The sequence below is a fragment of the Aulostomus chinensis genome, chromosome 5 (genome assembly GCF_037954235.1).
Source record: "Aulostomus chinensis isolate RoL2024-O1b breed Wild chromosome 5, RoL_Achi_v1.0, whole genome shotgun sequence".
In the NCBI taxonomy this organism is placed as follows: Eukaryota; Metazoa; Chordata; class Actinopteri; order Syngnathiformes; family Aulostomidae; genus Aulostomus; species Aulostomus chinensis.
Window position 1 is genome coordinate 1,988,039 of NC_141324.1, and position 27,811 is coordinate 2,015,849.

Here is a 27,811-nt window from a genome sequence, read left to right on the forward strand (position 1 = left end):
GAAAGGAGGAGAGACTGATGGACAGAGACAAAGACAGAGAATGGAGGTAGACAGAGACAGAAGGAAAGACAGGGACAGAGATAAAGAGAGAGAAAGGAGGAGAGACTGATGGACAGAGACAAAGACAGAGAATGGCGGAAGACAGAGAGACAGAAGGAAAGAGAGGGACAGAGATAAAGAGGGAGAGAAAGGAGGAGAGACTGATGGACAGAGACAAAGACAGAGAATGGAGGTAGACAGAGACAGAAGGAAAGAGAGGGACAGAGATAAAGAGAGAGAGAAAGGAGGAGAGACTGATGGACAGAGACAAAGACAGAGAATGGCGGAAGACAGAGAGACAGAAGGAAAGAGAGGGACAGAGATAAAGAGGGAGAGAAAGGAGGAGAGACTGATGGACAGACGAGGACGTGAGCAGGTGGAGCTACGGGTGGCAGCTGGAGCCTCTTCAGGTCTGGAGCCTCCTCCAGCAGCACCAGGGTCTGGGATGAGGGGAGAAGAAGAGGAGTTCGTAACACGTCTGAGGACAGGAGGAGGAGAGAGAAGCCCAGTGCATCATGGGAGATCCCAGCAGTCTGAGTGGGGGGGGGGGGGGGATTCCCAGCACACGCTACTCTGGGGCATCACACTATGTGTGTAAAGTTTGGTGTATGTAGCCCAAGTAGAAACACCAGAACCCAGTTTTGATCCTCAATTCTGCTCCAAAAGGCTCTCGGAGTGCAGCGGTCACAGACCCTGATTTTGTCCAGTTTCACAAGAGGGTAGTTTTTTTCTCTTTGAACCTAGGAAGTTGAAATTTTAGTGTGTTGTTCTGTCCTCCATAAGGATCGCATCTGTGCTGGTTTGACCCCATTAAGTCCTTTCTGCTGTCCGTAAAGGGCGTGGCAAAGTCCAGTAAAGTCTATCAATGAAGCATCATAACTGGTCAAAGTTGCTCCAAATGAGATGAGATTTCTGGGAGGAGTTCACACCTCTGCCAGAAACCAACATTTAAAACTTTGAAGCCCCACCTCCTTCCTGAAGCTACTTCCTGTTTGGGAGGGGGTTCTAGAGTTATTCCACCAGATTATGATTTGATCAATTTGAGAGGCCTCACAGTTCAAGTTTCAGGTCTGTATCCACTGTAGAGGCCAAATGAGAGCAAAAGAGCAAAAGGGTCAAAGGTCAACAGGCCTCATGTCTCAGCCAGGCCTCAAAGGGTTAAGTGAGCCTTTTGGAGCTCTTTTGAAAAAAGGCCTGACACCAATCTTGTTCAGGACAAACATGGAGAAGGATCTTTGGAACATTTTCACATCTTTAAGACCGCCTTGACTCCTTTTTATAGCAGGAGGCACTGAACAGCACAAAGCTGCTATTGCAGCCATCAGGCCTCATTTCTGATCAATGATTATTGTTGAAACACAGCTGAATATCAGTTATTGATTTTATTGTCATCATTGTGAACACCTGATCAGACCATCAGGCCTCATTTCTGATCAATGATTATTGTTGAAACAAAGCTGAATATCAATTATTGATTTTATTGTCATCATTGTGAACACCTGATCAGACCATCAGGCCTCATTTCTGATCAATGATTATTGTTGAAACAAAGCTGAATATCAGTTATTGATTTTATTGTCATCATTGTGAACACCTGATCAGACCATCAGGCCTCATTTCTGATCAATGATTATTGTTGAAACAAAGCTGATATCAGTTATTGATTTTATTGTCATCATTGTGAACACCTGATCAGACCATCAGGCCTCATTTCTGATCAATGATTATTGTTGAAACAAAGCTGAATATCAATTATTGATTTTATTGTCATCATTGTGAACACCTGATCAGACCATCAGGCCTCATTTCTGATCAATGATTATTGTTGAAACACAGCTGAATATCAGTTATTGATTTTATTGTCATCATTGTGAACACCTGATCAGACCATCAGGCCTCATTTCTGATCAATGATTATTGTTGAAACAAAGCTGATATCAGTTATTGATTTTATTGTCATCATTGTGAACACCTGATCAGACCATCAGGCCTCATTTCTGATCAATGATTATTGTTGAAACAAAGCTGATATCAGTTATTGATTTTATTGTCATCATTGTGAACACCTGATCAGACCATCAGGCCTCATTTCTGATCAGTTATTATTGTTGAAACAAAGCTGAATATCAATTATTGATTTTATTGTCATCATTGTGAACACATGATCAGACCATCAGGCCTCATTTCTGATCAATGATTATTGTTGAAACAAAGCTGAATATCAGTTATTGATTTTATTGTCATCATTGTGAACACCTGATCAGACCATCAGGCCTCATTTCTGATCAATGATTATTGTTGAAACAAAGCTGAATATCAGTTATTGATTTTATTGTCATCATTGTGAACACCTGATCAGACCATCAGGCCTCATTTCTGATCAATGATTATTGTTGAAACACAGCTGAATATCAGTTATTGATTTTATTGTCATCATTGTGAACACCTGATCAGACCATCAGGCCTCATTTCTGATCACTGATTATTGTTGAAACACAGCTGAATATCAGTTATTGATTTTATTGTCATCATTGTGAACACCTGATCAGACCATCAGGCCTCATTTCTGATCAATGATTATTGTTGAAACAAAGCTGAATATCAGTTATTGATTTTATTGTCATCATTGTGAACACCTGATCAGACCATCAGGCCTCATTTCTGATCAATGATTATTGTTGAAACACAGCTGAATATCAGTTATTGATTTTATTGTCATCATTGTGAACACCTGATCAGACCATCAGGCCTCATTTCTGATCAATGATTATTGTTGAAACAAAGCTGAATATCAGTTATTGATTTTATTGTCATCATTGTGAACACATGATCAGACCATCAGGCCTCATTTCTGATCAATGATTATTGTTGAAACAAAGCTGAATATCAATTATTGATTTTATTGTCATCATTGTGAACACATGATCAGACCATCAGGCCTCATTTCTGATCAATGATTATTGTTGAAACACAGCTGAATATCAGTTATTGATTTTATTGTCATCATTGTGAACACCTGATCAGACCATCAGGCCTCATTTCTGATCAATGATTATTGTTGAAACACAGCTGAATATCAGTTATTGATTTTATTGTCATCATTGTGAACACATGATCAGACCATCAGGCCTCATTTCTGATCAATGATTATTGTTGAAACAAAGCTGAATATCAATTATTGATTTTATTGTCATCAATGTGAACACATGATCAGACCATCAGGCCTCATTTCTGATCAATGATTATTGTTGAAACAAAGCTGAATATCAATTATTGATTTTATTGTCATCATTGTGAACACCTGATCAGACCATCAGGCCTCATTTCTGATCAATGATTATTGTTGAAACAAAGCTGAATATCAATTATTGATTTTATTGTCATCATTGTGAACACCTGATCAGACCATCAGGCCTCATTTCTGATCAATGATTATTGTTGAAACACAGCTGAATATCAGTTATTGATTTTATTGTCATCATTGTGAACACCTGATCAGACCATCAGGCCTCATTTCTGATCAATGATTATTGTTGAAACAAAGCTGAATATCAGTTATTGATTTTATTGTCATCATTGTGAACACATGATCAGACCATCAGGCCTCATTTCTGATCAATGATTATTGTTGAAACACAGCTGAATATCAGTTATTGATTTTATTGTCATCATTGTGAACACCTGATCAGACCATCAGGCCTCATTTCTGATCAATGATTATTGTTGAAACACAGCTGAATATCAGTTATTGATTTTATTGTCATCATTGTGAACACCTGATCAGACCATCAGGCCTCATTTCTGATCAATTATTATTGTTGAAACAAAGCTGAATATCAGTTATTGATTTTATTGTCATCATTGTGAACACCTGATCAGACCATCAGGCCTCATTTCTGATCAATGATTATTGTTGAAACAAAGCTGAATATCAGTTATTGATTTTATTGTCATCATTGTGAACACCTGATCAGACCATCAGGCCTCATTTCTGATCAATGATTATTGTTGAAACAAAGCTGAATATCAGTTATTGATTTTATTGTCATCATTGTGAACACCTGATCAGACCATCAGGCCTCATTTCTGATCAATGATTATTGTTGAAACAAAGCTGAATATCAGTTATTGATTTTATTGTCATCATTGTGAACACCTGATCAGACCATCAGGCCTCATTTCTGATCAATGATTATTGTTGAAACAAAGCTGATATCAGTTATTGATTTTATTGTCATCATTGTGAACACATGATCAGACCATCAGGCCTCATTTCTGATCAATGATTATTGTTGAAACAAAGCTGAATATCAGTTATTGATTTTATTGTCATCATTGTGAACACCTGATCAGACCATCAGGCCTCATTTCTGATCAATGATTATTGTTGAAACACAGCTGAATATCAGTTATTGATTTTATTGTCATCATTGTGAACACCTGATCAGACCATCAGGCCTCATTTCTGATCAATGATTATTGTTGAAACAAAGCTGAATATCAGTTATTGATTTTATTGTCATCATTGTGAACACCTGATCAGACCATCAGGCCTCATTTCTGATCAATGATTATTGTTGAAACAAAGCTGAATATCAGTTATTGATTTTATTGTCATCAATGTGAACACCTGATCAGACCATCAGGCCTCATTTCTGATCAATGATTATTGTTGAAACAAAGCTGAATATCAGTTATTGATTTTATTGTCATCATTGTGAACACCTGATCAGACCATCAGGCCTCATTTCTGATCAATGATTATTGTTGAAACAAAGCTTATATCAATTATTGATTTTATTGTCATCATTGTGAACACCTGATCAGACCATCAGGCCTCATTTCTGATCAATGATTATTGTTGAAACAAAGCTGAATATCAGTTATTGATTTTATTGTCATCATTGTGAACACCTGATCAGACCATCAGGCCTCATTTCTGATCAATGATTATTGTTGAAACACAGCTGAATATCAGTTATTGATTTTATTGTCATCATTGTGAACACCTGATCAGACCATCAGGCCTCATTTCTGATCAATGATTATTGTTGAAACAAAGCTGAATATCAGTTATTGATTTTATTGTCATCATTGTGAACACCTGATCAGACCATCAGGCCTCATTTCTGATCAATGATTATTGTTGAAACAAAGCTGAATATCAGTTATTGATTTTATTGTCATCATTGTGAACACATGATCAGACCATCAGGCCTCATTTCTGATCAATGATTATTGTTGAAACAAAGCTGAATATCAGTTATTGATTTTATTGTCATCATTGTGAACACCTGATCAGACCATCAGGCCTCATTTCTGATCAACTCTCAACCCTTAGGAATGTTCGTTTTCATGACCAAACCTGAGTTTAGCATCGCGCGCTCTTCCTGTCTGAAATTCGCAGGAAGCAGGCATCCACATGGAAACAGAGAAAGGTCATGATGGAAGCTGATCAAACGACACAGCCAAGGGTTGATGTGTGAAGGGGGGGTGAGGGGGCGTGGCCTGCCTCGACTCTCAGAGGAAGAGATTTAGAGTCGAGCCAACGCCGCATCTCTGCTCCACGCTGGACGTGACAGGACCGCCTTCGTGGTCAGAAAATGAGCCCCCACCAAGGGAGGAACCAACAATCATGGACTTGACCATGAACACGGATGTTCTCATGTGTGGGACCTCTGAGTCTTCCACCGTTTCGATGTTTCTTCAAGAACCCGGGGTTCTGATAGGATCCTAGTCGTGGAGGGACGATGTTCATCAAGATGATGGACCTCACCAGAGTCAGTGTGGTAACCTGTACATTCTTGTGAGCTGAGAGCTGCAGACTGGACCTGAACAGCGTCCCCCATGTCCTGCTGACTCAGAACGATTCAGTACACCAATAGTGACATGAAATATGATGTCTTCATTTTTAGGAGGCCCGTCGGAACAGGGCGCTCCTCTCCAAAGCTGAGAAAGGAGCCAAATGAGCTCAGTGTGCTGATCAGCTGGACTTCTGACTAATTAGTAAATGTAGTAAAGACATTAGTGTTCCCAAAGAGGTAGAAAGTGATCCAACACCGGATTTAGTTCATCAATGTTCTTCTTTCATGTTGGAGACGGATCCAGGATCTCCTGCTCGTGCATCCCAGGCAGAATCAGTGACATCGCTGCATGTAACCTCATTTAGACCCCTGAACCTCAGGAAGTAGTGAAGGTGATTGACAAGGGGGTCTCCCAGCTCCCCTGAGCACTCACACTAGGTGGCGCCGTTCCACAACAAAGAGATACTCACATAAGGATTGTATGGAAGCGCATTCCAAGAATACTTGTCTTTAGATCCACATGAACTTGTATCATGTATATGCTTGACTTATAAGTACACGTGAGTACAAAGTATCATGAACAGATAATAAATAAGACAACAGAAAAACACTTCCTATCAATAAATCAGTGGTTAGAAAATGTTACCATATCAACAAAGTAGAAGTGGAAAGAATGTGGCGGTTTCACATAGAAGAGGGAACCCTCCTGTCTATTAGGGTTCTTATACGTTCTACAAAGGGGCTCCTCTGCATGTCTCTTCCTGTAAACCCTTAGAAGAACAGCATGTTCGTTCTAAAAAGCCTGGATTCATGAGGAAAAATCAGGTTGTTTTCTCTTCCCAGTTCACGAGGTTCCACAACAACCCTCCGTGTGAACTGCAAAGGAGTGATTTCTGAGGCCCCCAAGACCTGCAAGTCCTGCAAGGCAGTGCAGCCAAGGACGCCAAGGCTGGCGACAGAGCTTCAAAAACTGAGGCAAGAGAGACAGCTGGTTGAAAAACCCCAAAATAAATGAAAAAACAAGCTGACATGTCATGATGAGGCATCTGTGTTGGTATGTGTTTAACATCTGGAATTGTTCTTCACAAAGTTAAGACTGATTGGAGGACATTTTTTAATTTTACACACCAGAGCGCAGAGTCAAGTCAAGTCAGTTTTATTTCTATAGCGCCAAATCACAACAAAAGTTCTCTCATGACACTTTACAGGTAGAGCAGATCCAGGATCAGTGGGGACGGGCTTCTGCTTTGACCGGTTGGGGGGAGAGAGAGCAGGAGAGCAGGACAGAGACAAAGACAGAGAATGGAGGAAGACAGAGAGACAGAAGGAAAGAGAGGGACAGAGATAAAGAGAGAGAGAATGGAGGAGAGACTAATGGACAGACGGGGACGTGAGCAGGTGGAGCTATCTCCTCCTTTCTCTCCCTCTTTATCTCTGTCCCTCTCTTTCCTTCTGTCTCTGTCTACCTCCATTCTCTGTCTTTGTCTCTGTCCATCAGTCTCTCCTCCTTTCTCTCTCTCTTTATCTCTGTCCCTCTCTTTCCTTCTGTCTCTCTGTCTACCTCCATTCTCTGTCTTTGTCTCTGTCCATCAGTCTCTCCTCCTGTCTCTCTCTATCTCTGTCCCTCTCTTTCCTTCTGTCTCTGTCTTCCTCCATTCTCAGTCTTTGTCTCTGTCCATCAGTCTCTCCTCCTTTCTCTCCCTCTTTATCTCTGTCCCTCTCTTTCCTTCTGTCTCTCTGTTTTCCTCCATTCCCTGTCTTTGTCTCTGTCCTGCTCTCCTGCTCTCTCTCAGTCCCCACTGATCCTGGATCTGCTCCACCTTCCTGCCTGATGGAAAATTGTTGGGTGGAGGTTCATTGAAGGAGGGAGGTGCTGGACCTGCTCTACTTGGACAGAGTCAGGACAGAACTTTGGTTGGGTCTGGTGCCACACAAACAAATAATACAGATGTGACTTCACATGTAGTACACAACTCATCTCCAGCCTGTAGTAACAGTACTAGTTAGTAGTCCACAACTCATCTCCAGCCTGTAGTAACAATACTAGTTAGTAGTCCACACCTCATCTCCAGCCTGTAGTAACAGTACTAGTTAGTAGTCCACACCTCATCTCCGGCCTGTAGTAACAGTACTAGTTAGTAGTCCACACCTCATCTCCAGCCTGTAGTAACAGTACTAGTTAGTAGTCCACACCTCATCTCCAGCCTGTAGTAACAATACTAGTTAGTAGTCCACACCTCATCTCCAGCCTGTAGTAACAGTACTAGTTAGTAGTCCACACCTCATCTCCAGCCTGTAGTAACAGTACTGGTTAGTCATCCGCACCTCATCTCCAGCCTGTAGTAACAGTACTAGTTAGTAGTCCACACCTCATCTCCAGCCTGTAGTAACAATACTAGTTAGTAGTCCACACCTCATCTCCAGCCTGTCGTAACAGTACTGGTTAGTAGTCCGCACCTCATCTCCAGCCTGTAGTAACAGTACTAGTTAGTAGTCCACACCTCATCTCCAGCCTGTAGTAACAGTACTGGTTAGTCGTCCGCACCTCATCTCCAGCCTGTAGTAACAGTACTAGTTAGTAGTCCACACCTCATCTCCAGCCTGTCGTAACAATACTAGTTAGTAGTCCACACCTCATCTCCAGCCTGTAGTAACAGTACTGGTTAGTAGTCCACACCTCATCTCCAGCCTGTCGTAACAATACTAGTTAGTAGTCCACACCTCATCTCCAGCCTGTAGTAACAGTACTGGTTAGTAGTCCACACCTCATCTCCAGCCTGTAGTAACAATACTAGTTAGTAGTCCACACCTCATCTCCAGCCTGTCGTAACAGTACTGGTTAGTAGTCCACACCTCATCTCCAGCCTGTAGTAACAATACTAGTTAGTAGTCCACACCTCATCTCCAGCCTGTAGTAACAGTACTAGTTAGTAGTCCACACCTCATCTCCAGCCTGTCGTAACAATACTAGTTAGTAGTCCACACCTCATCTCCAGCCTGTAGTAACAGTACTGGTTAGTAGTCCACACCTCATCTCCAGCCTGTAGTAACAATACTAGTTAGTAGTCCACACCTCATCTCCAGCCTGTCGTAACAGTACTGGTTAGTAGTCCGCACCTCATCTCCAGCCTGTAGTAACAGTACTAGTTAGTAGTCCACACCTCATCTCCAGCCTGTAGTAACAGTACTGGTTAGTAGTCCGCACCTCATCTCCAGCCTGTAGTAACAGTACTGGTTCGTAGTCCGCACCTCATCTCCAGCCTGTAGTAACAATACTAGTTAGTAGTCCACACCTCATCTCCAGCCTGTAGTAACAGTACTGGTTCGTAGTCCGCACCTCATCTCCAGCCTGTAGTAACAATACTAGTTAGTAGTCCACACCTCATCTCCAGCCTGTTGTAACAGTACTGGTTAGTAGTCCGCACCTCATCTCCAGCCTGTAGTAACAGTACTAGTTAGTAGTCCACACCTCATCTCCGGCCACAGTACAACAGCTGAAATGCCTCATCTAAGCTCGTGCTGGCCGGCGTCACGAACTTCTCCTAAACTGACCGTGAGAGCGCCTGACTCCCCTGTCAGTTCAAGATCAGCAGGAAAATATGCTCACCACGCCGGGGAAGGACGTCCATCCTCCAAACTTCTGGGCTAAGCCATCGCGGAGTGGCGTGGACGAGCCATGCAGCGGCGCGGAGACACCGGTCCGACTGTTGCGGGACTGAGAGCGTGCATCTTGGACGTTCGCCTAACCACGCCCCCTGATTGCATATTGTCACAGCAGCTCCGTGGTTCTCGCAGCAGTTTGACCATTCTTGTGCCGAGACACCTGTTTCAGCAGTGACGTCACAGTCCACGTGAATGCTGTATTTGTACTTGCCTTTTCTCCTCGTCGTAAATACGCCGTCTGCAACCACAGCAGCGCATGAACAGGTATAGTAGATGACGGCGTTCATGTTGCCTCAGTTGAAGTAATTAACAAAATACTTGTAAGCCTTTTTTACTGGTGCCCACAGTGTGTAAAAATGCACTCTAAAATGAGGTCTGACAGTACTTCTTTGTTTCAGATAGCAGTGGCACACGTCCTGCACCCCCAAGTCTAGTACTTCGACTGGGCACAGGAACCCGTGAGATATTGTGGTTCATCTTCAAAGTCCTTTCCAAAGCAGTTCAATCTGATCCGGCATCAACAATCCGACCCTCAAACTGTCAGTTGGTGGGCTGTGGCACCTCCCGGTGAGGACGGCTCCCATAGGTGGTCTTTCCTCACTAGGATTTTCAGTGCCCTGCCATGTTCCTACTGACAGTCAGTGTGTGTGTGTGTGTGTGTGTGAGGGGGTGCATGTTTGTGGTCATGTAGGTTGGGAAGGTCGGGTTCTTCACATTTATTGTATTGTTCTATATTTCATTTAATGTAGCAGTCTCTGTATGGAAAGTGCTGCACAAACATCAATAAACTGAACTCATGTCTGGTGTTGCTTCGTCAGCACATCGTCAGTTTCTAACAAACGCCGCACACAAGCCCCGCCTACTTACGTAACCCTGGCAGCCTCTCGCGGCACAACTTGGAGGTCCTGCACCGCTGCTGCTCGTATCAACAGGACAGGAGTCGTGTGCATCAACTGCATGCTGGGAGCAGGGCACGCCCACCCGGTTCCTGAGTCCACATTCTAGCAGATCCAGGTGGACTGCATCTGCTGTCTCCGTCAGTCTGTTCTAACTCAGAGGAGTTACAAGAAGCCACTGGCCGCCGCTCACTGTACGTTTTGTACCTCAAGAAAATTTCCTGTGTACTCACCAGCATTCTACTGCGCTTTGCTCGTGACTCCTCGCTCTGGCATCGAGACCACAAGCAGATCAGAAGTTCTGCACTCGTCCAGACACACACAGCCACACGTGTAGGTATGTAGGGCAGGTAACATGTATTGAGTCATTCTTTCAATCTACAGTCATGGACAAATAGGAACCACTTGTTTCAATACAATCATGGAACTGAACAACACTTCTTTCAACCATACCGCTCTGTAATCCGGGACATTCCGAAGGGGGTCCAGGGTACAGGATTTACAAAGGGAAGCATCAACAAAAGGAAACACAAGAAGACAGCAAAAGCAAGTTCGTTCTCCTCAACAGCACCGGTAGAGGAAGTGTGGCACCACACAACCAACCTGGTTACCATGTGATGATCTGGACAGACTTAGGAGGAGACGGGACAAACTGAAACCCTCAAGAGACATCTTTGCACTCAAACATAAAATCTCCCAATGAACCACGTTCATCACACACAGCTCCCTGGGTCGGCTTTGCACGTCAAATGAGTGGAGGTTCAGCTGAGGCGGGGCTCCGTGCTGAGGCGGGGCTCCATGCTGAGGCGGGGCGGGGCTCCGTGCTGAGGCGGGGCTCCGTGCTGAGGCGGGGCGGGGCTCCGTGCTGAGGTGGGGCGGGGCTCCGTGCTGAGGCGGGGCTCCGTGCTGAGGTCGGGCTGGGACCAGTGGGCCTCGGTGGCAGGCTAGGGACCAACGGCATCAACACATCTGAACACGCGTCTCTCCCTCTCCTGGCTTGAGGGATCTTGCAGGAGTGGATTTGAGTGTTCCACAGGGTCGGAAGCACCAACTTCACGCTGCAGAAACGTTCAAGACAGATCAGAGACCTGTGTGGGATGAAGCTGGCGGGAAGGGTCACGCTGCAGCAGCGGGGCCGGGAGCCCAGCTGATACGACCATGGAGCTAAGAGCTACGGCAAAATGAGCTCAGCACCCACACCTCTACCTGCACATCCACATAACCAAATTCAAAAGTACATTCAGGTAATATTTAAGAGAATTTTGCTTGTGAACAAATGGAAAAAACTGACAATTGCTAATGCGATCAATATAAGAACAGCCTGAGACCAGAGGGGGACATTAAAGCTTTGATTTTTCAAAACGCTGTTGAAAGAAAACTGAAAAGGGGACTTCAATGCTACCAAGAGATGAGGTGAACTCAGTTTGGTTGAAGGTTTTGTCTCACTGACAGTTGTCCAAAAGTAGTGCTGGTAAAACCTTGGGTATCAATGCAGAAACAATCGCGTATGATTTTAACTTCTAACCAAGGAAGAGGAAAGGTCCCAAAATGAAAACCAGGTTCTCAGAATCCAGCAGAGTGACTGCAGCCAGGAAATATCGATCAGCAGCTCCAAACTCAGCATGTCACATGATATGTGGAGCTCAAAACAAAACTGGTGCGACTGCTGACACGCGGGCCGGGCCACCGGGCCAGGACTTCAGTTTCCTCCACGCGGCCCATCTGAGAAACGGTGCATCTCATTTTAATCCCTGAGTGCTGAATGGCCTTCTTAAAGTAAATGGCTGGTGTTTACTTGTTGGATCAAGAAAGATCCAAACCATCTCAGAATTAAAAAGCAAACTTAAAAACTAAAAACATGCACCTTGTGCTTTGAGGCTCCACCGCTCTACTTGTTTGCTCTGGTTGCACTGAAGAGCTAAGTTTAAAAAAAGAAATCACAGCCACTTCTGTGACGAGCACACTAAAGTCCAACTGATAGTTGAAAAAAGGAGGGCGTGTTTGGCCTGGGCAAGGCTGCTGACCAGCATGGAGTCATCAGCTGCTCCTGACGCAGAGTGGACGCCACCGCCACACGCACCTGACTCCACTGAGGACAGTCACTCTGGGTAAGATGACCATGCACTCCCAAACAAAAACAGGAGAAAGAACAAACAAATCCACACACACACATACACACACACAACCTGCAGCCAGTAAACTGCTGTACTTCTTCCTACCTCATATGTGAACCTGTCAATCACAGCATCATCAAGGAGCCGTACGGCTTTCATGAAACCTTAGAAGGGAGAGAATTACTGGCACTTTTCCAGTGTGGAGAAGCAGCAGCAGTTGTGGTCTGACATCGGTCCTGCTTGTGTTGTGGAGTTGTGCTGATGAGCGTGTGAGGTACGCCAGTCCAGGGTCCACACTACAGCCCGGCCACGCCGCGCTGGCTGTAGTGTGGACCCTGGCCAGCAGCCGAGGCACTGATCATCCCGCCAGGATGAAAACCTTGTTAGAGGACAGTTCTTCTGGTCCAGGAGCTGGACCTGCCTCGTGTCTGTCTGTGTGGCAGCCACGACCTCACTCTCTGATGCTAGCACAGTAGGAGGACTGGGGGAAATTTGCTTGTTGTCCTGGGTCCTCGCAGTCAAGACCGTCATCTGGAAGAGCAACAAACAGCAGATAGGTCAGTTGGTACGTCCCGGCCCATGACCCAGGACAGGTGGACCAGGTGGGTCAGGGCATTCCCACTTGTCTGGAGGAGTGACAGTGATGGTCTGCGCCGTGAACTCATCATCGAAGTACCGCGTGTCCATCTCTGACGTGACTTGTGGTCTGAAGAGTGGGGTGAGCTGGGGGGCAGCAGAGCAGATTTACAGAGTGGACACACACTGTCCTTGATAGAAGACCTCAACTCATTCCTCTCAAAGTGGACCAAAGGAAATTCAGCTCTTCTCCAGTTCACATTTATCAGTTAGCTGGAGGAGGGCACTGTTCTCTCTCTGGTCCCCTTCAGTCCTCTTTCTGTTCACACCATCTGGAGCTCAGCCCTCGATGGCTTTGGACTATGGGTCACGTTCACTTGGAACAAGATGGCTGCTGCTGCACGATCTGTCTACGCAAGCCTGGATGGCGATAAAACCAAGTGAACCCGAGGTCTCTGCGTTCATCATGCACAGTTACCTTAACAACTGTTGACGAGCTCGTTACTGCTTGGTTATCAAATTGGCCTCTTTCTATTTTAAACCTGGGGCCCCAGACCAGGCATTGGACCAGGGCCAAAATAGCATCTCACTGGTTACATCTAAACTTTGACTTCCTGTGTCACTCAGAGCTCATTTAGTTTCTACTTGGATTGCATGTGATTTTTCCTTGGAGTGGGTTTCCCTCCACTGAAACAGCCGCCTGGTGTGCTCAGACTTTCTAGTCACGATTGTGAACCAGACAAGAAGCAGAGCAACGATTCCAACGTGCATTTACTTCCAGTTGCAGATCTGTTTGGAGTCGTGTCTTTATGACGGAGGGGCTGCACTTGCTGTGAGGTGAAGTAGTAGTGCAGCAGTCATAGAGGACTGAACTACAAACGTATCACAACTGAACAGAATAAGAATAATTCTAAATTGATATGAATCTATTATCATTTCTATTGGAATAAATATTCGTAGTTTACTCTTTAAGAAAGGAAGGCTTACAGTTCATTGCATGTCACCCGATTTAAGAAAGCTAGAACCTTTTCTCCTCTGGTAGCATGTTTTTACCAAGCAGCTACCGTTCCAGAAATATTGGCTCACAAAAGCAGAAAAGCCACTGTACCAGGGGTGTGCCCCCCCCCCCAATAAAAGGTTTCAGCTTAGATCCTCAAAATGAAGGTGCCACAGACCCCTAATACCCCCACCACCACCACCACCGCCATGTTTGAGGCAGGTTTTTCTCAGGCAGTAATTCACTATTATGGCGTTTGTTTTCCAGTGTGGGAGTTCATGCACAACAGCTGAGGTCAAAGAAAAAAATCTAGTGAAAACACTTCTGAGCACAGTAAAGTACAAAATGAACACATCACAATGAAATGTAACACTACTAGTACGCAGAAATACTGCACTGAAATATCCACTGCAACAAACAAGGGACTGCATGAATTTAAGATGTGCTTGATGAGAATCAAGGCAGATGAAACGTTCCTTCGCTCTGCCATAGCTAACGACTCATCTTGGCGAAGCCTGTTGACATGGACAAGTGCCTGGTACCACACCTGAAACCCTCTCTGGAGCGCGGAGCTGAATTCTAAGGGATGTAGATTTCACTATCGTACAGCAACTGCACACTTCAACGACAGGAGGATTTAAAAGAAGGAAATGTGGCAGAAAATTCAACAACCTTTTCACAGTCAAAGCCTATAAACTAATCCTGCAGTGGCAGCGGCGGCCATGTTGGTGTCTGATCAAATCATACTTCTACTGTTTCATAGTGATTGTGTTTTTCCATCATTTATAACCTCATATCTGTTCAATCTTTATGTCCGGCTACTCTACACACTCTCCTGCACAGGTGGGGTTGATTTATCTTCAAGGGGTGTGGTTTCAGCTGTGGGGGGTGGCGCTGCCACTGGGGCTACAACCAGTGGTACCTTCTCTTTCACCGGTGAGGTGGAAAGTGTCCTACCAAAACTGGCAGGGGCAGGGGGGTCCTCAACCGATGAGGAGGCGGGAGGCGGGCCGAAGCTGCGGGCGATCTCGTCAAACGTCTTTCCCTTGGTCTCTGGGACTTTTAGGAAGGTGAAGATGAAGAAGAAGATGAGAAAGCCAGTGAAGATGAGGAAGACCCAATGCTCTAATAGCTCCTGAGGACAGAGAGAGACACCCATTAAAATGTTAGAAGCAAGACAGACAGGAAAACCAGCAAGAGGGTTAGGGTTAACCCAAGAACCTCACCACTAATTTGGGGAAGCTCATTCCAACCAGGAAGTTAGATGTCCAATTGCAGCAGCCAGCCACAGCCATAGCTGTTGGGCGAGGTCCCTGGGAGAAGAGCTCAGCAACAATGAACCATGGGATTGGCCCAGGGCCCAGTTCAAACATGGCAACGAAGAGCATGACAGCCAAGATGGCCACGTAGCTCATGGCAGGGTTGCTCTTCTGCTCACATGGATGGAAAGACAGAGACATGAGACATTGCCACTGAATTGTGTTCTGCATCTGTGTGCATGAGTGCTCAACTCACCAGCAAGAGTGCCACAGTCATTAGCAGAGCACTGACTGCCATTCCCCCAAGACCCAGGAGGTGCAGAGTCCTTCGTCCCGCCTTCTCCACCAGGAAGAGCTATTGGACCAAGACAAGGAGGACTGATTTCTCTGTCAGCAGCAAGATCCTTCTGACCTGCTCCTTCACATTTATTGAATTAGTCTTATGGTTCTCAGTGGTCTGCTGGTTCCACTCCATCAACCTGCAGGAGAGGAACTGCCTTCATAGCATCGTCAAGGTGAGTTCCAAGATTACTGGACTTCCCATTCGCTCCCTGACAGCTGTGTGTGAGCAGCAGGTCCACAGCATGGCTGCCCAGATCCTGAAGGACCCCTCCCATGCTCTCTTCCCGGCATTCGAGAGGCTGCCATCTGGTCCCAGACTCCGGTGTCTGCATGACCCAGAGGAGGAGATCCCCCTTTGTCCCCCAGGCTGTCCTCCTCCTGAACTCTGACCTCCCTGCACTCTGACCCCTGGTACCACCCACAAGACCGCCACTGGCCACTTGTCCTACACCGAGTGTATGCCTGTACTTCCTGTATGTGCTGCAGCTGTATTTATACTCTATTCATGCTACGATTCATCCTGTACAGACCACAATATTTGCAAAATACTTAGTACAATAATGTAAATATACTACTTATCTATTGTGCACTACTACTTCTGTCATGCCCTTTACAAGGTAACTGTTGCTAACTCTGGGACGTATAGATCGTTCCACTGCACTTCGTCACCGATTGTATGTTGTTGTGGAACCCACTGTACCGCTCTCTGCTACCACGATTGCCCTCCACAGGGATAAAGATAGTTTTCTGAATCTGAATCTTTTATGAATTGTTGGACATGTCATCACACTCAGCTTCAGACACACCAGGTCAGGTCCCCCCCCCCCAAACTGACGCTGATTTATGGTGTGCTTCAGGCGTTAGTCAACCGAAATCATAAGTTCAAGGTCAGACCTGGATAATGTGGTTGGGAATCAACCCACTTGATCTGTAAGGGGGCACAGTGCCAACTAGTGTTCCAATGGACTTACCATTGCCAATAAATGGGTTCTTCCTTGGTTCATGTATCCTGTGTCTCAAACCAACTGCACTTTAACTCACAGAAACAACAGTGAAGATGGTGTTGACGATGCCAGCGCCAATGGTGGCGTAGATGGGTTGCTTCACACCAGCACTTTCAAAGATCCCGGTGGAGTAGTAGAACACCTGAGGAACACAATGCAGAGGGAGAGAGGACACCAAAACGTTACCGATTCAGTGACATGCTAACTGTATTTTAACACCCTTCATATCATTTACCAACACAGAGCTGGTTGTTCCTCCCTCCTCCCCTCCACCTTGCTGGCCACTCTGGGTAACATCAACTAGGCCTACACCCATGGGTGATTGATTGTTTACTGACAACTTAAAGGTTAAATAACGATTGATTTCCTGCAACTCAAAGCACATGTAAAGCAGTTAGCAAACAGTTTGACAGGTTAATTAAATCCTTAAATACTGAAGGAAGAACCGATCACCCAACCAAGAGTTCAGGGGCTCTGAACTGGCCTTGATTGTCCAACTAAACTGCAGTGGAAGCTGCACTCTTGTACTCGGTCTGTGGTGTGGACCAGGGTGGTGAGGCAATAACAGTAAAATATGCTACCAACACATCAAACCCACTAGAACCAGTTACTGCAGCTGGTACCTGGGACTGACCTTCCTCTGGTTCTGGTTTGAGGTAATAAATAAATTCAGTCTCACGCTTCAACAATTTGGTAACATTGAGTTCTATAAGTGTGTGTGTGTGTGTGTGTGTGTGTGTGTGTGTGTGTGTGTGTGTGTGTGTGTGTGTGTGTGTGTGTGTGTATGTGTGTGAAAGAACTGGTAGCAGAGACCAGGTCTCTCCTGGACTGGCTTCTCTGCATGGCTCCCTGTCAAATTCAGAACAGAATTTAAAATTCTTCTTCTACTATAAAAGTCCTCAACAACCAGGCTCCTTCATCCCTGACAGAGCTCCTAGTCCCCTATGATCCAGCTAGAACCCTTCACTCCCAGGATGCAGGGTTCCTGCTGGTTCCTAGAGTTCTAACAGTAGAATGGAGCCAGAGCCTTCAGCTATCAGGCTCCCCTCCTGTGGAACCGTCTCCCAGTTCCAGTCCAGGACCAAGACCCCCTCTCTAGGTTTAAGAGCAGACTTAAGACCTCCTTGTTGATCAGGCTTATAGTCAGGACTGCTTAGGCTGGCCCTTAGACCTGCTGCTATAGGTTCAGACTGCTGGGATCTCCCATGATGCACTGGGCTTCTCTCTCCTCCTCCTGTCCTCAGACGTGTTACTAACTCCTCTTCTTCTCCCCTCATCCCAGATCCTGGTGCTGCTGGAGGAGGCTGCAGACCTGAAGAGGCTCCAGCTGCCACCTGTAGCTCCACCTGCTCACGTCCCCGTCTGTCCATCAGTCTCTCCTCCTCTCTTTCTCTCTTTCCCTCTCTCTCCTTCTGTCTCTCTGTCTTCCTCCATTCTCTGTCTTTGTCTCTGTCCATCAGTCTCTCCTCCTTTCTCTCTCTCTTTATCTCTGTCCCTGTCTTTCCTTCAGTCTCTCTGTCTTCCTCCATTCTCCGTCTTTGTCTCTGTCCATCAGTCTCTCCTCCTTTCTCTCCCTCTTTATCTCTGTCCCTCTCTTTCCTTCTGTCTCTCTGTTTTCCTCCATTCTCTGTCTTTGTCTCTGTCCTGCTCTCCTGCTCTCTCTCAGTCCCCACTGATCCTGGATCTGCTCCACCTTCCTGCCTGATGGAAAATTGTTGGGTGGAGGTTCATTGAAGGAGGGAGGTGCTGGACCTGCTCTACTTGGAGTAGAAGAGTCAGGACAGAACTTTGGTTGGGGTTTGGCACCGTACAAATAAACCTGACTTGACTTGAAAGAGAGGGAGACACTCACAGCATTGATGCCTGCCAGCTGCTGAGACAACTGCAGCATGACGGCGATGAGGAGGGGCTGGCGATATGCTGCTGAGCGGAACAGTTCCGGAATGGTCACCTTCTTCTCCAGGGCCATCTTGGCACTTTCCTCCTTCATCTCCTGCAGGTCTTTACTGACATCATCCGAACCGCAGAGACGCACCAACACTTTAAAAACCATTCACACAAACACTCTGTAAATCTGGTGCAGCCCACTAGAACCTTTAACACATGGACAGATTCTTGATACTAGGGAAGGTCTCAGACCCTCGTTTGCTGACATCTTGTCACAGTATCAATACAAGATACAGCTCCAACCCACTGGAGGCAGTACCATCATCAATAAAAGCAGTGGTATTGTCACTAGTTGCAGGAGTATCTTTGGTAGTATTTGTGCTAGAAGCAGCAGTAAAACTATAGTCCAACTCAGTAGTTGCAGCAATGACTAGCACTGTAGTCCTGGTGTGTACCTTTACGTGCCTGCTCCTCCTGGTTGAGGTTGATAAGCAGGAAGCGGGGGCTCTCAGGGCAGAAGGGCAGCAGGATACACTGCAGCACAGCGGGGGCTATTGTGAGGGCCAACAGCAGGGGCCACAGCTGCTGAGAGCCCAGGAGAGCCTCCAGACCACAGATCTACACAGTAAGATAGGGTTAAACACTATCTATAAATTCTTGTAAAACTAATCTAATCTATGCCATATTAGGAGTGCGAAGTTCTCACCTGAGCTATCAGGATGCCCACCACCACCCCAAGCTGGTGCAGGGTTCCAAAGGCCCCTCTGAGGGGCGTGGGTGACACCTCGCCCACATACATGGGAGTCAAGCCGGTAAAGAAACCACAGAACAGGCCAATGACGAGGCGACCGGCAATCACCATCTCATAGGACGAACAGATGGTGGAGAAACCCATGAGGAGGCCACCAATCACGGCCAGACAGTTGACCAGAGACATGGAGCGACGCCTGGAATGCAGGACCAGCCCAGAACCAGACCAGGAACAATCATAGCCCAGAGGAATGTCAGATGAAATCTTACAATCTCTAAACTGATGCATACCACAGAAAGCAAGTGAAGGAGGAAGGATGGTGTAATCCTAGTCTGACGTTCTGGAAATCTGAACCCTAATCATCACCATCATCATCTCATCACCAGATGGAACAGGAAGAGTGGTGTGGTGCTGGCTCAAACAAAGAAGTAACAACTGTGGGGAACTTTGGAGGCATCTTGTGAAAATCTAAACTCCATCTAGAGTGGTGGCGCTACGACTGAAGCACACCGGTGTAGTAATACTGTTATACAGATACTTTTAAACCTCACTTGAAAATATTATTTGTTTTTTGTGTGTAAATGATCGAACAAATTAACAAGTTTCCTTCCCCACCTGCCAAATCGGTTTGCCATGAAGCCCACGCTGAAAGAGCCCACCATGCCGCCAACACTAAAGATGGAAACAGTGATGCTCCAGACGATGGTGCAGACCCCTGGGCTGATGGCCTCGCCGTAGCGCTCCAACCAAGTATCATTGAAGAAGGATCTGAGTTTCTGGAGTTGGAGAGAGAGTTGCAATCCAAATGAACAAACAAGCAAATGAACAAACAAATGTGTCAACCAGGTTTGACCTCTGTTTTATTTGTCCGTTTTTAGACACAGAAATGCTTCATTCGTAATGAATATGTAAATACAGCAGAATTGTTTGGGTGTTATTGATGTGAAGGTATGGAACATCACGTGGAGGAGCCTCCGTGGAGGAGCCTCCGTGGAGGAGCTTCCGTGGAGGGGCCTCCGTGGAGGAGCCTCCGTGGAGGAGCCTGATCAGATCTCTTCCTCTGCTCTCATTTCTTAGGGGTTCTTGGGATTTCTTTGACGTGTTAAGACTGAGAGCAGCTCACACCAGGAACGCAGTCCCCTACCTGCTCTGGAGCGTTGATGACTCCAGTGTTGTAACCAAACTGCAGAGAGCCGATGACGGCGGTGGCCAGAGAGAACAGCAGGTAACCTGTGACCTGTTTTTCCTGGAGAGGGAGAAAGAAGAAACAGACAAAGTTAACACAAAGTCTGGGCTCGTAAAGGGATTTTTAATGATGGACACCATGAAGGTCAGTGGTTGATAGACATAACTTTCCTGTGTACGGACAACTAACAAGCTCTTTTAGTGATTCATTCATTCATGTCTGAGCAACTGCATCAACCAAAAATAAAGAAATATAACATAAATATGTAAATTCTGTATCCTTTATTTCATAAAATAATCACACAATTCAAACAATATATTTGATAAAAAGCTGATATAGACACCAAGCTTCCCTGACTGAGGAAGAGTTCCCTGTCATTTACATGACGGCGCAATGAAGAAGCCACCACCGCTCTCATGACGCTCGTCTGAGTCTCAGAGGAAGCGTCACCGTCCTCAAGGGGACGTCTGATGCTCATCAAGCTTCATGCTCACAGGAAATAAAGAGTTTGCACTGGTGACCAGTCCAGTCAGGCCACTGATGATGGGGGACTGGTCATACTGGGAATGCATCATTTCATTTTACTCAGGTTACATCATCACATTTTGCTGAATGCTGAACGACAGCGTGTTCATTCACATTTATCGCATGAACACGCACACACATGTGCATGTCTGTAAGTATGTCCACATACACACATGTACGGTGCCCCAGTCCCTGGGACCCACTGCCTATCCCAGCAGCCTTCCCCCTGGACAGGTCACCAGTCCATGGCAGGGCCAACACATAGAGACAGACAACCATTGGCTCTCCCAGCCACGCCTACGGTCAATTTAGAGTCTGTATTAACCTGGTCCCTCTTGATGTCTTTGGACTGTGGAGGAAGCCGGAGCACCGGAGAGAACCCGTGAGGGTTTTCTATATTTTCATGCAGGTGTTGGGTAACTCAAGTCAAAATGACTTCAGCAGGATTTGGACTTTTCACCCCTGGAAGATAACACATAAATCACTCTGGAATACTTCCTGGTTTGGTTGCCACACCTCTGGATGAGGTATTGACTTACCTGCCGTCAAGTTTCTATTTTCAAATCTATCGACTGAATCAAAAGAACGTTGGCTCTGCAGAGATACGTTGCTGGGCTTTGACATGAACCTCTTCAGCACACAACTCTGCAGAGGAAGCAATGCTAATTCATCCAGATCCCCCACATTTACAGCCTCCAGGCCCCTCATCTTAGCAAAGCCAGATGATCACAATCACCAGACACACAATGACAGCCCTGAAGGAAGCTAACATTAAAGAACCACCATGAACAGGAAACAAACTGGTCCAAGGAAAACAAAGACCCTTCTAGCTGATGTTTGGGTCAGCTCCCTCCACCTCCATCGTCCACGACCACAGATCTTCTTACCACTTTGTTGCGGCTCTTGGACGTGGCCGCCTCCGCATCCTCCAGGCTGCTCTGGCTGGGGGAGCCGAACACATTCATCGGCTCCTCTTCCTCCTGTTCTCGCATCTTCAGACCGTTGGCCACAGCCTGGATTGCTCGCATCCATTCCTCTCTAGGAGCACGTGAACATGCCGGCCTCAAACAAATGAACCGAGTTTCATTATTACCACATTCTTCAGTCCTTCTTACCTCTCGTCATTGCTGTCCACGTGAAAGGTGCATTCAATGACAGTGGTCCACTGCAGGCAACGGATGACAAACGTGTTGGGTCGGGGTTTTTCAGTCTTCATGAGCTGGCATTCTGGGCGGGAGAAAACCCAAGCGACATGAATGATTGATGCATGAATGACACAAACGTCTGATGTCCAGACGGGTTAGCGACTCCTGCGTCAGCACCACAGCCTCTGCCCAGGACCACCTGCTGGGCTTCCATCACCATCAACCAGTGTGCCAGGCCAGTGCAGTGCTGCTGTTTTAGAGGAACCTTCCAAACACAGGGCTTCCTCTGACGCCGTTTGTTCATCCACACCGCCAAGCCTCCACCAATGAAGGTGCACCAGGACTGGACATCCTCCAGCATGGTTTGAAGCAGGTGGAACAGAATCAGCTGATTTATGCCTGCCAGTCACCATTGTGGTCAGCACTGCAGCAGCTGGACACCAAACCTGCTGGGATCACCAACAGGTTGTGACTGGCTGAGTGGCTCATGAGCTGTTGCTCAAATCGACTCAGTGGGACGTGACAGAGTGCTGACTGGCACCCCGGCAAGGCAAAGCTCTCCTCCCTGCAGATGAGCCACAGGTTGGGGGACCAGTTGGGGTCAAAAAGGAGCCAAGTCTGATTTGTGTGTCAGCAGGCTGGGACGGCCTGAGTGGCTGTGGGTGTGGAGTTGTTCAGCAGTGGCAGACCTCACGCAGCTTTACAAGGTTCCCTTGACTCAACTCTCAATATCTACAGGCATCAAATCCACTGGGATTTTTTAATGGATGAGAGTTTCATGGCGTTCGTGACGTTGAATTCCAACAGTTTTTTAAACTGGGAAACCCTACGTGTGTAACGACCCAGGAATAATTCCTGTGTGGATGCATGGACTCGGCAGAGGTGTTTTACCTGCATCAGCGCTGTCCCACACAAGGTGGTGACAGCTGGGTTCCACTTTTTCATTTTGGTTTTCTGTGTTTCTGGAGAGGTCTCTCGCCTTACATTTCAGAGAGTTTGTGTTGTCCAATCACAGTGGAGGAGGGGCAGGACAAATGCTGCAAGACCAACCCCCCCTCTGGACACATATGAGCGCTGCACAACAACAAATGGCAGCTTGAACCAGACAACTGCAGCAGCAACAGACGCTACCAAAGACCCGTGACTTGGAATCACAGCAAGTTGCTGCTGACCAGCGACATGAGAAAATACCCAGGTTTTTGTCCGAGTGAGGGTTTTACTTATCTTGAGGTCTTAGACACCTGCGCCGCTGCTGGGAGCAGATTGACATGAAAGCAGAACTCACTGAATAGTGGGAACAATTGTTGACGTCTCCCCTGGAAAAATATCGAGCAACTGATCAAAACAAATTGCGCCTCCCCTTCAACGGTCTGTCTAACTCCTAAACTGATGATCTGACGCACTCTTGAAGGACCTCGATCCCAAGAAAAGCTCCACACTGGCCTGCTGGTTTTACTTGATGACAGCATCGTATCAGCATGTTGTTGGGTGGTCAACAGCACCAGGGGTTCATTCAGGGCACAGCCTGTCTGTGGACCGTCAGCTCTCTCTCAGAGCTCCTCTTACCGTCGTGGTCGTATCCCCTGGTATTTTCGTCTGTCTCCAGAAACAGTTTCAAAGTTCCCACTTATCTGACAGAAAATCCCAACTCTCTCTTTGTTTGAAAAGGAGACTAAATGTTCTCCACCAGCCTTGCAGTTTATCACTGAGGACAGGCCAGTCGTCTGAACCACTGCTGAATAAAAGAAGGACAGAGGAGCATTCAAGTTTCGTTGCACCTCGGCTGCCCAGGTTTGGGTCTTCCGTTCCACCCCTAGATTGGATTCCATCTAAACTGAAGTAAAAACATCCAACTAACTGGAGGCACAATGAGAACCAAAATGTTCAACATCTAAACAACTGACCTGCCAGGGAGAAGTTGTTGAGAGGTGGCCAAGTCCGATCGCTCAGTTCCGGCTTCTCCTTGTAACCGATGAAGGAGCCGTCACTCTTGAGGATAAAGTACCTCCGCCGCCACGTCTTGATGTACTCACCTGAGGAAGACAAATGAGCAGAGAGATGTCTCATGAAACTTGGTGCGGTAAACAGGACCACACTGAGCTCACCAGTCTCCCTCTGCTGGACTGAGCGAGCAGCGTTTGTACCTCGTACTTTTTACCTCGTTTGTGGAGCCAGCCCTCTCTGACCACATGGACTTCATTCATGGTGAGGAAGGAGGGTCAGGAGCAGGAGGGTGGGAGGGACGGTTGCTTTCTCTCTGGATCGACCAAGTCACAGTGATCAGATGTGAAGAGCACCTGCTGAACAGAGCAGACACGCGCATGAAGACAGGCCAAAGTCAAACTTGGTTCCAGCCAGGAGCCACGCTACACAGCAACCAACAGTTCCAACCATTTCATGACGGTACATGACATGCTGTACACACAGTGCACCTGTAAAATGAGGCGAACGCCATCCAACACTGTCATCCTCACCACGTACAGCCTTGAGTCTGACGTTCTGAGCTTCAATCATTGCACAGATCAGGGCCACAGTGGTTGATAGGAGAGCTGGTCGACTATGAGTTGGAGTCCTGCTCTGAGTAGCAGGAACTGGAGCCTCTAACTCCTGTGCTGGTGTGGACGGAGCAGAACTCCTCTGTTCACAGGGGAGTTCTGCTCTTCTCCATGAGTCTGTGCGTTGGCACCAGAACAGACAAGGAGCCAAAAGTAATTGTTTACTATCATTTCATCAAGCAAAGACTCATAAAATGGTAAGAACATGTTAACGCAGTAGCGATTGTGGTCATTTTACACACCACAGTGATTCAGCATCACAGGTTAAACCATGTGAACGCTCCTCTGCATCAGTTCACCTTGACTCAACGCCACTATCAATGACGGAGAGTGCAGGTGGCACCCAGGAGTTGTTCTTACGTTGTCCATGACAACAGGAACCATCCAGTCGCGTGCTCACCAATGAAAGTGTGGTAAATGCTGGCTTTCTGCCGTTGATCAGGGTCTAGTTTAGCGTTCATTTCTCCAGCTGAACGTTCTCTCCTCCTGACAACAACCAGCTGGCCTCCACGCTTCCGTCCCTTCTCAGGACCAGAACTTATCCCACATGTATCTGGTTACCCGCCAACCGGTTCTTCTCTCTCTCTTTTTTTAAACAATGAGCACATTTTTCGTCACACTCCTGAGGCTCGAGGACGAAGCTCGTTCAAGCTCACTGCAGTACATGTACCTTCATATACTGCAGTATTTACGGCTCGGACATCAGTGAGGTTGCCACATGTCATTCAGGTATTTACTGCTGAACCTTCGCGAAGCGCCAACGCTCGAACATGGAGGAGAGCGCCAAGGTTGTTGACTGTCAGTCACCGGGACCCCACATTCCTGCTCCAGTGCCTTGTTACTGAGGGAACTTTAGCCATGCTAGTGCCGAGGTGACGTCGGCAAAGAACGAGTACCGTCGATATGTCCGGAACTTGAAGCCCCTCGACGAACCTCCACCGCCGATATGAACCCGAAACAGACAGAAGACAACGCACTTACCAAGGACTTTATCCCACGATGCTCTGTCTCAGGAGTTTGGACAGGCCACATCGAGACCAGGCCGCCCTGTGGTGATGGGTCACGCAACACCGAGTGCGCGCCGAACTCACAGAGCGATCTCCGCGTCGGTGCGCCTACAGCTTTCCAACAATCACGTGACCGATGCGTGAACTGCGTCGACTCAACCCAACTGTGCTCATAGGGAAGCGCATCCGTCAACAGGACGCAACTGCTGAAACGATGTAGTTCTTCCTCGTGGACGTCTCTGAGGATCGTGGAGCAGCTCCAGGGGGACGCCAGCTCTCTGCCCTGTGGGACCATTTTGATGTCCTGTCGGACAACAAGGTGTTTATTCCATCTCCTTGTTTCACCCAGTTCCTCTCAGATTTTCGACTTGTCTTGTTCCATTCCAATTCCAGTTCATTTCAAGGTAGCTCTTAGTTCACTGTTCACGTTATTTGTTTGCAGGAGAAATGTGGCATTTGTTCCTCCTTCCTTCCTGAGGCCAATGAAGTTCCCTGGGAGAAACTCAGGCATGCAGCCATCCTCTGACTTTCTCACAGTTGCTTTGTGGATCATTAATTCGGAATCAGTAACTATTATTGATTTATTCTCCACTTCATGTTTAACCATCCAGCTTTCAGGAAGCAGATGCTGGATGAGGCTCTGCTGAATTTCATCCTGAAGGACTGCCAGCCCCTCAGCACTGTTGAGAGTGAAGGGTTCAGGGAACTGGTTCAGGTCCTTGAGCCTCATGTTTGCCAACCAGAAAGGTTTGTGTGGAGATGATCTAAAGCAGTAGTTGATATCTCCAGTTTATTTCATCTTGAATTTCAATGTATTGATTTACTCTGGGTGTCATTTTCAGACCATCAAACAAACGGTGGCCAAAAAGTACCAGGAGGAACGGGAAGGAGTGAAAAAGGAAGTCCAGCTGCCATGTGGACATCTGTGGACATGGAGGCTCCCTTGGCTCTGACCTGTCACTGCGTTCGTGAGAATGAATGTGTTGGGAGTGCAAGACTTTCCACCAAGTCACCCTGCTGACAGTTTGGCCCCAGTCCAAAGAGGCATGATGGAGGACTGGGCCATCACCAACAAAGTGAAGTGTCTAGTGACCGACGCAGCACCAGACATGACAGCATCCACTAGACAGCTCCAAATTCACCACTCAGTCTGCACTGCACATCGTCTGAATCTAGGAGTCAGAAAATCCTGTGATCAGACCCACACTTCCATCATCAGACACAAAGCCAGGAACACTGTCACACACTTGAGATCAAGCACTACAGCCAAGGAGACGCTGGCTCAGGTGCAGCAACAGATGGGAGGGCCAACCCTGAAACTCATCAGTGAGGTGCCAACACGCTGGAACAGCACACACAGCTGTCAGGGCTGCATGATGAGAGGGAACCAGTGTGGGAACCTCTGGCCTCTCTAAAGACAGATTTGACTCCACTGACAGCTGAGGAGTTCACCACCATAGGAGAAGCACTTGTAGTACTTGCTCCTTTCCATCAAGCTACAGAGGAGCTGTCTGAAGAGAGGTGAGTGTCAGGGTCAAAGGTCATCCTGATGATGAACGTGCTCTATCTTGCACGAGAGCGTCACGCTTCACCCTTGCACACACAGGCAGCCACACACCTACATGAGCACCTGAAGCGTGGAGTCCAAGCCACTGCTTCCAGTCTGGAGTCTATGAGTGTGTTGCCCCTAGCAACACTTCTGGACCCCAGATTCAAATCACTTGGGTTCCTCCAGGTGGACGAGGCTGTAACCAGACTGCGGTATGAGTGCGCGCGTGTCATCAGGCGCACCAACGAGGCCCAGCCCGGACCTTCACCACAGCTATCTCAACCCCATCGGCCTTGTTGCTCGAATTCTGTGCTTGTTTTTGGAAATTGTACTAAAAAGCCAATTTTGTTTTTTCTTTCTTTTAGATGACCTGTGGCAGCACTTGGATGATGAAGTGGGGAGACTTGGAAGAAGTGCAGCTTCAGCGAGTACAGCTATACTAGCAGATATTGGACGGACACAAGATCCTCTGGTACACTGGAAGAGCCAGCAGACTGCCTGTCCCAGCCTCT

General features: G+C 46.9%; 1 protein-coding gene across 5 annotated transcripts; it reads right to left on the bottom strand.

The window, feature by feature from the left end:
• Positions 1-10,742: 10,742 nt before the first annotated feature.
• On the bottom strand, positions 10,743-25,867 carry LOC147260866 (solute carrier family 2, facilitated glucose transporter member 1-like). Of its 5 annotated transcripts, none has more exons than XM_086205121.1 (15): positions 25,725-25,867; positions 24,347-24,485; positions 24,093-24,221; positions 22,159-22,270; positions 21,931-22,081; positions 20,477-20,578; positions 19,948-20,108; positions 19,288-19,528; positions 19,037-19,199; positions 18,547-18,734; positions 16,732-16,836; positions 15,605-15,703; positions 15,316-15,519; positions 15,012-15,224; positions 10,743-13,047 (listed from the first exon to the last, which is right to left on the bottom strand). In XM_086205121.1, exons 2-15 carry the CDS (start codon positions 24,390-24,392, stop codon positions 12,697-12,699), a joined length of 2,265 nt encoding a protein of 754 aa, XP_086061247.1. In that variant the 5' UTR covers positions 24,393-24,485; positions 25,725-25,867; the 3' UTR covers positions 10,743-12,696. The 5 variants fall into 5 exon arrangements, with proteins under 5 accessions (XP_086061247.1, XP_086061248.1, XP_086061246.1 ...); XM_086205122.1 differs by having other exon boundaries at positions 15,047-15,148; positions 24,347-24,488; XM_086205120.1 differs by having other exon boundaries at positions 24,347-24,488.
• Positions 25,868-27,811: the final 1,944 nt, after the last annotated feature.

What these genes read in the sequence shown, in the direction of transcription:
- LOC147260866 (XM_086205121.1), bottom strand. Translation starts at nt 24,392, where the DNA reads ATGAATGAAGTCCATGTGGTCAGAGAGGGCTGGCTCCACAAACGAG. An exon ending in AGCTGGCAGGCATCAATGCT is followed by an intron (nt 16,837 to 18,546) that starts GTGAGTGTCTCC and finishes TGTGTTCCTCAG; the next exon opens with GTGTTCTACTACTCCACCGG. An exon ending in CCTCACCGGTGAAAGAGAAG is followed by an intron (nt 13,048 to 15,011) that starts GTACCACTGGTT and finishes TTGCTCTTCCAG; the next exon opens with ATGACGGTCTTGACTGCGAG.